At 43.9% G+C, this 15,222-nt stretch overlaps 1 protein-coding gene across 3 annotated transcripts in view; it reads left to right on the forward strand.

Moving 5' to 3' along the window:
* Nucleotides 1–4,624: 4,624 nt before the first annotated feature.
* Nucleotides 4,625–15,222, forward strand: part of ezrb (ezrin b) — a 297,539-nt gene continuing 286,941 nt past the window's right edge. Inside the window, exons 1-2 of one of the 3 annotated variants that reach the window (XM_078229989.1) lie at nt 4,625–4,706; nt 5,277–5,357. In XM_078229989.1, the coding sequence (XP_078086115.1) occupies nt 5,346–5,357 (12 nt within the window). In that variant the 5' untranslated portion in view covers nt 4,625–4,706; nt 5,277–5,345. Of the gene's footprint in view, nt 4,733–5,164; nt 5,358–15,222 lie in introns of all 3 variants that reach the window. The other 2 variants (XM_078229987.1, XM_078229988.1) reach the window with 2 other exon arrangements.

The raw sequence follows: 15,222 nt of genomic DNA on the forward strand, positions 1-15,222 counted from the left end.
CTGTGTGGAGTTTGCACATTCTCCTCATGTCTGCGTGGGTTTCCTCCGGGTGCTCCGGTTTCCTCCCACAGTCCAAAGATGTGCGGGTTAGGTTGATTTGCCAGGTTAAAAATTGCCCCTTAGAGTCCTGGGATGTGTAGGTTAGAGGGATTAGCGGGTAAATATGTGGGGGTAGGGCCTGGGTGGGATTGTGGTCGGTGCAGACTCGATGGGCCGAATGGCCTCCTTCTGCACTGTAGGGTTTCTATGATTTCTATGATAACTTGAGGATGACTAATGTTGAATCTGGGAAGACCAGGTGTGATTCGAACAAGATTAGTCTTAACTCGAGGAAGACCAGGTTTGACTTGAAGAGACCAGGCTTGACTTGAGGGAGACCAGGCTTGACTCGAGGGAGACCAGGCTTGACACGAGAGAGTCCAGGCTTGACACGAGAGAGTCCAGGCTTGACTCAAGGGTGATCATGCTTGAATCGAGCAAGTCCAGGTTTGACTCGAGGGAGAGGTTTGATTCGAGGAGACCAGGCTTGACTCGAGCAGCACCTGGATTGACTTGAGGGAGACCAGGCTTCACTCAATCATGACCAGGATTGACTTGGGGAGACCAGACTTTATTCAAGGGGGACCAGGCTTGACTTGAGGGAGAACAATTTTGACTTGAGGGAGAACTGGCCTGTCTCGAGGGAGACCAGGTTAGATTTGAGCAAAACAAAGCTTTGACACGCGGAGCCAAAGTTTGACTTGAGCAAGACCACATGTGATTCAGGGTGGCCACGTTGGACTCGGCAAGCCCCTCAATGCTTCGCTGTAGACTTACCTACAAGGAGTTGTTCCCAGTCAACTTTGGCCTTATTTTAGTAAAATCAGCCTTCCGCCAATCTAAAACCATTTTTTGCAGGCCATCTTTCTCCTTGTCCATAACAAATTTGAACTGTACCGTGCTATGGTCACTGTCATTAAAATGCTCTCACACTGCCACATTGAACATTTGTCTGGCTTTGTTCCGCAGAACCAGATCTAGCACTGCACCATTCCTTGTTGGGTCTTCTACATATTGAGGTGTGATCTAAAATTGTTGAAATTAGTGTTGAATCCTGAAGGATTTAAAAGTGCCAAGGCAAAAGCTGACAATGTGTCCCTGAGCTTCTGTTGAACTTTATTGACCCCTGTATTAGGCTATGGATAGTAAGGTCAGAGTGGGAGCAAGGTGGGGAATTGAAATGACAAATGACAGTAAGCTGGGAGTCATGGAACTGAAGTGTTTCGCAACCTCGTCAACATTTGGTCTCCGTGTAGAGGAGGACACATTGTGAACAGCCAAATACTGTATGAAGAAGCACATTGTTGAAACCTTTCATTTTGCACTCATTAGGAAGATGCAAAATGTCAAATTTCAAGGGTAACAATAATTTATGTGTTAGTTCTGACGAGTTGATAAGCCATCTTTGATTGGTCAAGATGTTGTCATGGTGAATGCACCAGTGCTAACTTGCCAACAGGCATGTCATGTCTCTTTTTTCAGCAATATTCAAGTTCCGAAATCCACCTGCTACTTGAATACTGGATACTAAATTGAAACAAGTACAAGTGAATTAGTTTCACTTGGGAGGAGTGTTTGAGATCTTGGATGGTGAGTAGCAAGGAGATGAAAGGACAGGTGCAAAGAGGTTGGTGAGGTGGAAGGTTAGGATGGAGGAATTCTTTCATGGTTCTGGAATAGAGAGGGAGCAGAAGTGCAAGGAATGGATTGGACATGGAGGAGGCCAAGCCAACCACCTTGGGTGGAAAGACTCAGTTGAGGAAAAGCATTAAGATGAAAGAAAAATACTGGAAATCTGAAATAAAAACATAAAATACTGGAGAAACCCTTGCAGGCCTGGCAGAATCTGTTGAGAAACAGAGTTAATGCTTTGAGTCTGTATGACTGAACAAGAATCACATGGACTCAAAATATTAACTCTTGTTTCTCTCTCCAGTCCAACGCCGGCATCTCCACATCATTTCTCTCTCCTGCTAGACCTGGTGAGTTTTCCCAACATTTTCTGCTTTTATCTCGGAAGCAGTGGTGTGGATGGCAGTATTTTTGGATTTCCCAGAGCTATGGTGAGGGCTATGAAAAATCTACCCAAATCAAGAATATTGGTGCTTGGCAATGGAACATATTTGTTCAGTCACTTGGCATCATCGATAACAATGGGGAGCATCCAGTTCACTCGCTCCATTGGACACATTCTAATACTGAACTCGGGTATAACACGAGACATGATGTGGAGATGCCGGCGTTGGACTGGGGTAAACACAGTAAGAAGTTTAACAACACCAGGTAAAGTCCAACAGGTTTATTTGGTAGCAAAAGCCACACAAGCTTTCGGAGCTGCAAGCCCCTTCTTCAGGTGAGTGGGAATTCTGTTCACAGAGCATATAAAGACACAAACTCAATTTACATGAATAATGGTTGGAATGCGAATACTTACAACTAATCAAGTCTTTAAGAAACAAAACAACGTGAGAGAGCATCAAGACAGGCTAAAAAGATGTGTTTTGTCTCCAGACAAGACAGCCAGTGAAAGCCAGTGAAACTCTGTGGGGGTTACAAATAGTGTGACATGAACCCAATATCCCGGTTGAGGCCATCCTCGTGTGTGCGGAACTTGGCTATCAGTTTCTGCTCAGCGACTCTGCGCCGTCGTGTGTCGCGAAGGCCGCCTTGGAGAACGCTTACCCGAATATCAGAGGCCGAATGCCCGTGACCGCTGAAGTGCTCCCCAACAGGAAGAGAACAGTCTTCATGCACAGGTTCGAACAAGACTTCTTCACCGCACGGGACCTTCAACCGATGCTATACACTAGATACATCGATGACATTTTCTTCCTTTGGACTCATGGTGAACAATCACTGAAACAACTCTATGATGACATCAACAAGTTCCATCCCACCATCAGACTCACCATAGACTACTTTCCGGAATCGGTTGCATTCTTGGACACACGCATCTCCAATAAGGACGGTCACCTCAGCACCTCACTGTACCGCAAGCCCACGGATAACCTCACGATGCTCCACTACTCCAGCTTCCACCCTAAACACGTTAAAGAAGCCATCCCCTACGGACAAGCCCTCCGTATACACAGGATCTGCTCGGATGAGGAGGATCGCAACAGACACCTCCAGACGCTGAAAGATGCCCTCATAAGAACAGGATATGGCGCTCGACTCATTGATCAACAGTTCCAACGCGCCACAGCGAAAAACCACACCGACCTCCTCAGAAGACAAACACGGGACACAGTGGACAGAGTACCCTTCGTTGTCCAGTACTTCCCCGGAGCGGAGAAGCTACGGCATCTCCTCCAGAGCCTTCAACATGTCATTGATGAAGACGAACATCTCGCCAAGGCCATCCCCACACCCCCACTTCTTGCCTTCAAACAACCGCACAACCTCAAACAAACCATTGTCCGCAGCAAACTACCCAGCCTTCAGGAGAACAGTGACCATGACACCACGCAACCCTGCCACAGCAACCTCTGCAAGACGTGCCGGATCATCGACACAGATGCCATCATCTCACGTGAGAACACCATCCACCAGGTACACGGTACATACTCTTGCAACTCGGCCAACGTTGTCTACCTGATACGCTGCAAGAAAGGATGTCCCGAGGCATGGTACATTGGGGAAACTATGCAGACGCTGCGACAACGGATGAATGAACACCGCTCGACAATCACCAGGCAAGACCGTTCTCTTCCTGTGGGGGAGCACTTCAGTGGTCACGGGCATTCGGCCTCTGATATTCGGGTAAGCGTTCTCCAAGGCGGCCTTCACGACACACGACGGCGCAGAGTCGCTGAGCAGAAACTGATAGCCAAGTTCCGCACACATGAGGACGGCCTCAACCGGGATATTGGGTTCATGTCACACTATTTGTAACCCCCACAGAGTTTCACTGGCTGTCTTGTCTGGAGACAATACACATCTTTTTAGCCTGTCTTGATGCTCTCTCCACTCACATTGTTTTGTTTCTTAAAGACTTGATTAGTTGTAAATATTCGCATTCCAACCATTATTCATGTAAATTGAGTCTGTGTCTTTATATGCTCTGTTTGTGAACAGAATTCCCACTCACCTGAAGAAGGGGCTTGCAGCTCCGAAAGCTTGTGTGGCTTTTGCTACCAAATAAACCTGTTGGACTTTAACCTGGTGTTGTTAAACTTCTTACTGTGTTAACACGAGACAGGCATGGGTTCAAACGCTATCCCAAACGCTGAGTTTACAACGCATGCTGATATTTTAATGCAGGAATGTGGGAACAGTGCAGAATGTGTCACTTTCTTTCAATATGACATTAAACCGATGAGTCCTCTCATCTGAACATGGTTCCATTGTATTACTGGAAGGTAAAATGAATTCTACCAGTGGCCTAGTCAATATTTGTCCATTGCCCCACAGAACAGATGATGTGGTCATTTTCGATTGCTGTTTTGTAGGAGTTTACTGTGCTGACATTGGCAGTCTTTCCGTACAGCAGCCCAGAGGTGCTATCTAAATGAAATTTGGTTCTTACCTAATGCTGTAATAATGCAGGCGGATGAAAGGAAGCGCCACCCAGAAGGGAGTGGCAGCTTTTACGGGGAGTGAGGCAGGTAGAAACAGACAGAATCAGGGGAAGAAGGTACGACGAGAAACAGTCGTATTGATGTCCGGTAAGAACAGACAAGTTTGAGTTCAGGTGAGGAGCCGGGTCGGGGAAACACACAGACTGTCACTGAGAATTAGAGAACTGGCTGGGGCGGATCCGCCAATATCTGCCCAGGTTTTCTGTAACTGAGTTTGCGGTTCGAATAACGCGGCGGAGGGAAACTTTTTAATTTAAATGAAGATAGCATTTTAAGAAAAAGTACTTAAAGTGAGTTTTCAAAATATTTAAAATTTGCAGTTGAACATAATTGATTTGAGGCAGATATGTGAGTCAGTACATGAGGAATCCACCTGAATGAAGCTGTTCAAGTGAGTTTTCCGAGACACTGAACTGGGAAGCTGGCACTGGAAACTTGAATCTTTTTCCCTGTGCTGACTCTGCCTTCATTTTGCTCCCTGCCCCCTATGGAGTGAGTGGCGGCACTCATTGCTCTTTACTGACTGCGCCCTGTTTTTCCAGCAGCACACTCCCTGATCGTGAATCAGCGGCACTTGCAGCTGGAGGGGGGAGTCTCTTAGAGGGAGGTAGAGACAGAGAGAGGCACCTCCTTACCCCGCATTTCATTTTGTAACAGGTGATTGGACTTTAAACCTCAGCTCTCGACACCTTCACATCACCGAAAGGAGAGACCCCAAGCCCGAAAATGCCGAAACCGGTAAGCAGTTTTCTTTTCTTAAAAAAGCGTTGTAATATAATTTAGTAGCCAAGATGGTGTCTTGCGAAAGGTACAGTTACTTGCCAACAACGCAAGGTTGTTTGAAACGCAGAAATTACTTCCTGTATTGTACTATGAAGGATCCAACCTAGTGGTAGCACTTGCAACGTCAAAAGTTAGCAATGATCTGCACAGAATATTTTGATGTGTAAAATTCTGATTGTACAATAGTTTTCAAAGAATAATGTTGATGCAACTGAAATCTGATGCTTTGGCATTGCAGTTTGTCCCAGCTGATTAAATGTACTGAACAGCCAGGTTCTATGAGATGCTGTTATAGTTGGGCCTTGGCAGTATTTTGTTTTGCTTCTGGATTCAACCACTCCCAGTTAATTTCAAGTCCTTATCCTTCCAGGTTTCAGAGGTGGCTCTGTGTAATGAACAAAGCCTACACTTGTAACAGAATAAAGTTTTGAGGTGGTTACTGTGGAAACACTAGTGGGTGCTATTTGGTTGACACAGCAATTTGACTACTTTATAAAAAACGAATGCCTTTGCGTTTGTGCAGGCATCTGCTTGGCATAAGCTTAGGTGGGTGTGCCCTCAGTCTTCAGCCATGTAAAAGTTACAACGTTATTTCCTATAAACAGGGATTGTTTATTTACTCAGCTGACTGTATGATTTATACAGTAAGAAGTTTAACAACACCAGGTTAAAGTCCAACAGGTTTATTTGGTAGCAAAAGCCGCACAAGCTTTCGGAGCTCCAAGCCCCTTCTTCAGGTGAGTGGGAATTCTGTTCACAAACAGGGCATATAAAGATACAAACTCAATTTACATGAATAATGGTTGGAATGCGAATACTTACAGCTAATCAAGTCTTTAAGATACAAACAACGTGAGATATTCCAACCATTATTCATGTAAATTGAGTCTGTATCTTGATTCCCACTCACCTGAAGAAGGGGCTTGGAGCTCCGAAAGCTTGTGTGGCTTTTGCTACCAAATAAACCTGTTGGACTTTAACCTGGTGTTGTTAAACTTCTTACTGTGTTTACCCCAGTCCAACACCGGCATCTCCACTGTATGATTTATAGTCATGCTTTGGGACTAACCAATTTGGTTCATAGAATCTTTCAGTGCAGAAGGAGGCCATTTGGCCCATCAAGTCTGCACCAACTCTGACAGAGCATCTTACCCAGGCCCTATCCCCGTAAGTCAATGTATTTACCCCACCAATCAACCTAACCTGCACATTTTGTTTAGGGATTGTTTAGTCATTGTTCCCAGGGATTTTGAAATGTGGAAATTTAGAATCATAAAATTCCTACAGTGCAGAAAGAGCCCATTGGGCCCATCACATCTGCACCAACTCTATGGAAGAGCATCTTACCCAGGTCTAGCCTGTTCCCTAACCTCATAAAAATTGCCCCTAGTGTCAGGTGATTAGCAGGGTAAATATGTGGGGTTTATGGAAATAGGGCCTGGGTGATATTGTGATTGGTGCAGACTTGATGGGACAAATGGCCTCATATACATAGAAACCCTACAGTACAGAAAGAGGCCATTCGGCCCATCGAGTCTGCACCGACCACAATCCCACCAAGGCCCTACCCCCATATCCCTACATATTTACCCACTAATCCCTCTAACCTACGCATTTCAGGACACTAAGGGCAATTTTTAGCATGGCCAATCAACCTAACCCTCTCATTTTTGGACTGTGGGAGGAAACCGGAGCACCCGGAGGAAACCCACGCAAACACAAGGAGAATGTGCAAACTCCACACAGACAGTGACCCAAGCCGGGAATCAAACCCAGGTCCCTGGAGCTGTGAAGCAGCAGTGCTAACCACTGTGCTACCGTGCCTCCTTCTGCACTGTAGGGATTGTATAACCCCACAAGCATTTACCCTGCTAATCCCCTAACCAACAAACTTTAGAAATCATAGAAACCCTACAGCACAGAAAGAGGCCATTCGGCCCATCAAGTCTGCACTGACCACAATCCCACCCAGGCCCTACCCCCCATATCCCTACATATTTTCCCCGCTAATCCCTCTAACCTACACATCTCAGGACACTAAGGGGCAATTTTAGCATGGCCAGTCAACCTAATCCGCACATCTCTGGACTGTGGGAGGAAACCGGAGCACCCGGAGGAAACCCACGCAGACACGAGGAGAATGTGCAAACTCCACACAGACAGTGACCCAAGCCGGGGAATCGAACCCAGGTTCCTGGAGCTGTGAAGCAGCGGTGCTAACCACTGTGCTACTATGCTGCCCATCTTGGGATACTTAGGGGGCAATTTAGCATGGCAAATCCACCTAACCTGCAAATCTTTGGACTGTGGAAGGAAATCGGAGCATCCAGAGGAAATCCACGCAGACACAGAGAAGGTGCAAACTCCACGCAGTCATCCAAGGCTAGAATTGAACCCAGGTCCCTGGCACTGTAAGGCAACAGTGCTAACCACTGTGCCACCAGGCTATATAATCAATGTGAATATTCTGATTTCAGGAGGAATAGAATTGTTATCTGCGTTCTATCTATAACTCCAACCCTTTTTGGCCATAAATAAAACAATTCCTAAGTAGGTTGGTAGTTCACCAACATCTGTGTTGACCAGCAGTCAAGGTATTAGATTCATTAGACGTTGAAATGAAAAGCTGTTCATAGTAAGTGATGTTGCAAGGGCTAGGGGCCACAGATTTAAGATTTTGGCATGTGAGAAATAACTTCTTTATGCAATGATTGGAAATAACTTGGAACTTGTTGCCTCTGAGCATGGTGAAAATTGTTGAATAATTTTTGAAGGCAATTGGGTGGGCAGTCAAGGTAATAAATTTCTAAATCTCTGGGAATAGTGGGGTTTGAAACTGGTTTGCTTGTCAGTGAGCTGACAGACATGATGGGCCGAGTGGGAGTGACCTGCAGAAGAATATTTAGCAAGATGACTTTGCCTGTTCAGTATTGAATTAAAAAGGGAGGGGTAGAAGAAGGAATCAGCACCTTTTTTAGGTTATGGAAAAATAATTCGGAATGTGACCTCATTCCCGTGACTAAGATCTTTAGCTAGTCATTTGAGCAGTGTTCAGGCTTTTCAAAGGTAATGATTAACAGGTCATGAACTTCTGAATCTTGTACACTTTTGAGTATGTGACTGATCAACATTAATGGATTAAGGTTAAATGAATGCTTGCTGATTGTGCCAGGAAATCTAAAATGAAACTATTGTAATATTGGTAATGGGCTGGAGGTTGAATTGACCAAAGACACTCTCTAATTATTACTTAAGATTCCAGTTTTATATAAAATGGCATTTTTTTTTTACTGCTGAGATCTCGAGATCATTCATTCTTAGTATAATGACTTCACTAAAGTTGAGATGTAATAGTGGTGAATCCATAGCAATTTAGTAAGAGTATTGTGTTTAGATTTTGGCTCCACACTATGATGGTTGTTGAGGAAATAATGAGATTGAGGAGAATCATTTCGGACCTAGTGTCAGGATATCAAAATATAAAATGACCTGTAAAACTGAGAATGTTTTCATCAGATCAGGAAAGATTTATAAAATCCTCAGATGTTTATAATTATGAAGGAATGAGAGGATAGATGGAAACAAGGTCATCGTGAGGGCATTCCAAATTTAAGGTTACAGACAGCATCGGGGGTAATTTATTTGTACAGAGGGCAGTGGCCATGGAATGTATTACTTGAGTTTGTGATTGAAGTAGAAACTATGCAATTATAGATTAGATAGCTAGTTGAAGGATATGGTAATTGGGTGTGTACATGAGATTAGGGCTACTCGTGTATAACATGTATATCAGCAGGAGTTAACTGGGCCAAATAGCCTGATTCTTGTCACCAATTCCAGGAAGCTAAGTATGCAAAATGTTAGTACTGTGTTCCTGCAATCTGCGCAATTGAGTTTTCATATTTCATGTTCGAGGTCAGCAGGGTCAGAAAGATTGGCATGATCAAATATACATGGGACTGAATGGCTCACAAGCTGCTCTTTGGAGACGGGAACAGAGTTATGCCAAAGTTTAAAAAAAAAAATCTTTGCAGCATTTCCAATTCAGATATTCAATTCAAAAACTAAATTTATACTTTTGTGTTACTTATGATTTAAGTTGTAAAAACAAGAACATTTTATAATGGTACCCCTTTAAAGTAATGAAATGTCCTAAGGTGCTTTACAGGAGCATTATAAAACAAAGCATGAGATATCAGGTCACATGATCAAAAGCTTGCTCAGAGAGAGATTTTGAGGAGTGTCTTAAGGGAGGAAAGCAAGGTAGAATGGCGAAGCGGTGAAAGGAGGTTATTCCAGAGTCAGGGGCCTCGACAACTGAGGGCATAGTTACCAATGGGGAGTGACTAAAATCAAGATGCACAAACATTTCTGAAGGCTGAGAGGCTAGAGGAGATTAGAGGTGGGGAGAATTTGAAAGCAAGGATGAAAATTTTAAAATCAAGATGTTGCTTGACTGGGAGTCACTGTAGGTCGGTAAATCGAGGAGCGATCTTAAATTTATGGAGTGTGGAATGTGGGAAACCAACGAGGAATGCATTGAAATAATCACAACTCAAGATTTAAAAAAGTTGTGGATGAGGGTTTCAGCAGCAGATGAGTCGGGATGGGCAAAGTCAGATGATAGGGTAGCACAGTGGTTAGCATTGCTGCCTCACAGCGCCAGGGACCCGGGTTTGACTCCTGGCTTGGGTCACAGTCTGTGTGGATTCTGCACGTTCTCCCTGTGTCTGCGGGCATTCCAATTTCCTCCCACAGTCCAAAAGATGTGCTAGTTAGGTGAATTGGCCATGCTAAATTCTCCTCAGTGTACCCGAACAGGCGTTGGAGTGTGGCGACAAGGGGATTTTCACAGTAACTTCATTGCAGTGTTAATGTAAGCCTACTTTTGACAAATATTTTTTTTTTAAAAGGTGGTCTTAGTGATGGCGTGAAAACAGGTCGTAAACTCATCTTGGGATCAGATATGACACAAAGGTTGTGAACAGACTGGTGTAATCTCAGACTGTTGTCAGGGAACGCGATGGCATTGGTAGCAAGGGGATGAAGTTGAAGTGGAGTCATTGAATCCCTCCAGTGCAGAAGGAGGCCATTTGGCCCATCGAGTCTGCACCGACCACAATCCCATCCAGGCACTATTCCCATAACCCCACATATTCACCCTGCTAATCCCCCTGACAGGGTCAATTTAGCATGGCCAATCAACCTAACCCGCACATCTTTGGACTGTGGGAGGAAACTGGAGCACCCAGAGGAAACCTACACAGACACGGGGAGAATGTGCAAACTCCACACAGACGGTGATCCGAGGCCGGAATTGAACCCAGATCCCTGGCGCTGTGAGGCAGCAGTGCTAACGACTGTGCCACCGTACCGCCCAAAAACGATGGTTTCAGTCTTCCTAATATTTGGAGAGAATTTCTTCTCATCTATACTGCATGTTGGAAAAGTCCATCCTGGATATTGGATGGCATGGTGGCACAGTGGTTAGCACTGATGCTTCACAGCACCTGGGTTCAATTCTGACCTTGGGTGACTATTCTCCCAATGTCTCCATGGGTTCCCTCGGGGTGCTCTGGTTTCCTCCACAATCCAAAGATTTGCAGGTTAGGATGATTGGCCACTTAGTGGCCCAGGATGTGTGGGTGAGGGGGATTAGTGGAGTGAATATGTGGGGTTACAGGGCTAGGGCCTGGGTAGGATGCTTTGGAGAGTTGGTGCAGACTCGATGGGCTGAATGGCCTCCTTCTGAACGGTAAGGATTCTATTATTCTAGTCTGATAATTTGGCGACAATGAGGTATCAGGAGAGGTGAGGTTGAACTGGGTGTCTTTAGGTGTGAACCTGAATTATTTGCCTTGACTCACATTTATGTAGCAGATTACAAATACAATTATCACCTCTTTTTACATATGAATGTCCTGCATACAACACTGAGATGGAATGAGTAATAAATCTGTCTTTTGGATGTCATCTGTCATCAAGTCTCGCTGGAAGAAGGGGCTTAGAGCTTCGAAAGCTTGTGTGGCTTTTGCTACCAAATAAACCTGTTGGACTTTAACCTGGTGTTGTTAAACCTCTTACTGTGTTTACCCCAGTCCAACGCCGGCATCTCCACATCGTAAGAAATAAAGTCAGTTAATAAACAAGATCTCCTAATAAGTTAGAAAGTGGAACAAAATTGGAGCTAAATTGAGTCCTTTTCCGGTGTTGTGATTTTTGACAGAATACTGAATTTTTCTTAGATTTTAGTCTGAAATAAATTTTCATCATTCTTTCCTCTTTCCCTTATTGTTGGATAACAAAACTATATTTGTATAAGCATCTATTTGTAATTGTAGAATGTTTTGTGATTTTAAATAGCTAAATTGTCTATATTTGAATTGAACGTTGTTGTTGCTAGGAATTTCATGCTGAGAAATGGAATCTGATCATTTTGAACTGAGCAAAGAACTATTGCAGTTTCCTCGCAAAAATTGACCTCTAACTTGATGTCATTCTAGATTTTCATGAACTGTCCCAAAAAATCATTAACAATCCAATATATACATCTTTTTTGTTAACGTTCACGTCTCCCAGAATATGCACAAGTGTTTTTCAATCTATGAAGTGATATTGGCATTCAGTGTAAGTGACTTGGTTGAATCATTCCTGTGAATGAGTAACTATCTGATCATGGATCCCACCCTAAATAACCATTGTACTTCTGGGTGAATGAAATAAAGAAAAGAATGGCGAGCAACTTTCATGACCTCAATGTCCCAGAGCGCTGTGCAGCTAATGGAATACTTTTGTAATCACTGTTATAATACAGAAAAAGCAGCAGCCGATTTGCTGTTTATTGGAGCTTATGTTCAGTGTGGTCATGACCAGTTAATCTGTTTTAATGATGTTGATTCAGAGTCATAGAGGTTTACAGCATGGAAACAGGCCCTTTGGCCCAACTTTTCCATGCCGCCCAGTTTTTCCCACTAAGCTAGTCCCAATTGCCCACATTTGGCCCATATCCCTCTATACCCATCTTACCCATGTAACTATCGAAATGCTTTTTAAAAGACAAAATAGTACCCACCTCTCCTACTGCCTCTGGCAGCTCGTTCCAGTCACTCATCACCCTCTGTGTGAAAAAGTTTCCCCTCTGGACCCTTTTGTATCTCTCCCCTCTCACCTTCAACCTATGCCCTCTGGTTTTAGAATCCCTTATCTTTGGGAAAAGATGTTGACTATCTACCTCCTCTATGCCCCTCATTATTTTATAGACCTCTATAAGATCATCACTAAGCCTCCAATGCTTAGGGAACAAAGTCCCAGTCTATCCAGCCACTCCTTACAACTAAAACCATCAAGTCCTGGTAGCATCCTAGTAAATCTTTTCTGCACTATTTTTAGTTTAATAATATCCTTTCTATAATAGGGTGACCAGAATTGTACACAGTAATCTAAATGTGGCCGCACCAATGTCTTGTACAACTTGAACAAGACGTCCCAACTCCTGTATTCAATGTTCTGACCAATGAAACTAAGCATGTCGAATGCCTTCTTCGCCACGCTGTCCACCTATGACTCCACTTTCAAGGAGATCGCCAAGATCTCTTTGTTCTATAACTCTCCCCAATGTCCTACCATTAACTGAGTTAATCCTGCCCTGGTTCAATCTACCAAAATGCATCACCTCACATTTATCTAAATTAAACTCCATCTGCCATTCATCGGCCCACTGGCCCAATTGATCAGGATCCCGTCGCAATTCTAGATAACCTTCTTCACTGTCCACCAAGCCACCAATATTGGTGTCACCTGCAAACATAAGAACATAAGAACTAGGAGCAGGAGTAGGCCATCTGGCCCCTCGAGCCTGCTCCGCCATTCAATAAGATCATGGCTGATTTTTTCGTGGACTCAGCTCCATTTACCCGCCCGCTCACCATAACCCTTAATTCCTTTACTGTTCAAAAATTTACCTATCCTTGTCTTGAAAACATTTAATTAGGCAGTCTCAACTGCTTCACTGGGCAAGGAATTCCACAGATTCACAACCCTTTGTGTGAAGAGGTTCTTCCTCAACTCAATCCGCTTCCCCTTATTTTGAGGCTATGCCCCCTAGTTCTAGTTTCACCAGCCAGTGGAAACAACTTCTCCTCTGCACCCCATCCAGTGCCAGTATATCCTTTCTCAAGTAAGGAGACCAAAACTGTACACAGTACTCCAGGTGTGGCCTCACCAGCACCTTATACAGCTGCAACAGAACCTCGCTGTTTTTAAACTCCATCCCTCTAGCAATGAAGGACAAAATTCCATTTGCCTTCTTAATCACCTGCTGCACCTGCGAACTAACTCCTTGAGATTCCTGCACAAGGACACCCAGGTCCCTCTGCACAGCAGCATGCTGCAATTTTTTACCATTTGAATAATAGTCCATTTTTCTGTTATTCCAAAATGGATGACCTCACACTTACCAACATTGTACTCCATCTGCCAGACCCTCGCCCATTCACTTAGACTATCTATATCCGTTTGCAGACTTTCAGCATCCTCTGCACACTTTGCTCTGCCACTCATCTTAGTGTCATCTGCGAATTTTGACACACTACACTTGGTCCCCAACTCCAAATCATCTATGTAAATCGTAAACAATTGCGGTCCCAACACTGATCCCTGAGGCACACCACTAGTCACTGATTGCCAACCAGAAAAACACCCATTTTCCCCCTCTTTGTTTTCTGTTAGTTAACCAATCCTCTATCCATGCTAATACATTACCCGTAACACCATATAACCTTTATCTTATCTTTGGTGCAGCACCTTGTCAAATGCCTTCTGGAAATCCAGATACGCCACATCCACAGGTTCCCCATTGTCCACTGCTCATGTAATGTTCTCAAAGAATTCCACCAAATTAGTCAAACAAGACCTGCCCTTCATGAACCCATGCTGTGTCTGACCAATGTGACAATTTATATCCAGATGTCTCGCTATTTCTTCCTTGATAGATTCAAGCATTTTCCCTACTACAGAAGTTAAGCTAACTGGCATGTAGTTAGCCGCCTTTTGTCTATCTCATTTTTAAAAACAGTGGCGTCACATTTGCTGTTTTCCAATCTGCGGGAACCACGCCAGAGTCCAGCGAATTTTGGTAAATTATCACTAGTGCATTTACTATTTCTCCAACCATCTCTTTTAGTACCCTGGGATGCATTCCATCAGGGCCAGGACACTTGTCTACCATTAGCCCCATTAACTTGCCCAACATTACCTCTTTCGTGATAATAGTTTCTAGGTTCTCACCTGCCATAGCCTTCCTGTCATCAATTTTTGGCATGTTATTTGTGTCTTCCACTGTGAAGACCGACACAAAATACCTGTTCAATGTCTCAGCCATTTTCTCATTTCCAGTTATTATATCCCCCTTCTCATTCTCTAAAGGACCAATGTTTACTTTCGCCACTCTTTTTTGTTTTATATATTTGTAGAAACTTTTGCTATCTGTTTTTATACTCTGAGCTAGTTTACTCCCATAGTCCATCTTACTTTTCTTTATAGCTTTTTTCGTGGCTTTCTGCTGACCTTTAAAGATTTCCCAATCCTCTAGTTTCCCACTGAACTTTGCCACTTTGTATGCATTTTCTTTCAATTTGATACCCTCCTTTATTTCCTTAGATATCCACGGCTGATTATCTCTCTTTCTACAATCCTTTCTTATCACTGGTATATACTTTTGCTGAGCACTGTGAAAGATCGCTTTGAAAGTCCTCCACTGTTCCTCAATTGTCCCACCATAACGTTTTTGCTCCCAGTCTACCTCAGCCAACTCCTCCCTCAT

Source organism: Mustelus asterias, chromosome 15 (assembly GCF_964213995.1).
Source record: "Mustelus asterias chromosome 15, sMusAst1.hap1.1, whole genome shotgun sequence".
Lineage (NCBI taxonomy): Eukaryota > Metazoa > Chordata > Chondrichthyes > Carcharhiniformes > Triakidae > Mustelus > Mustelus asterias.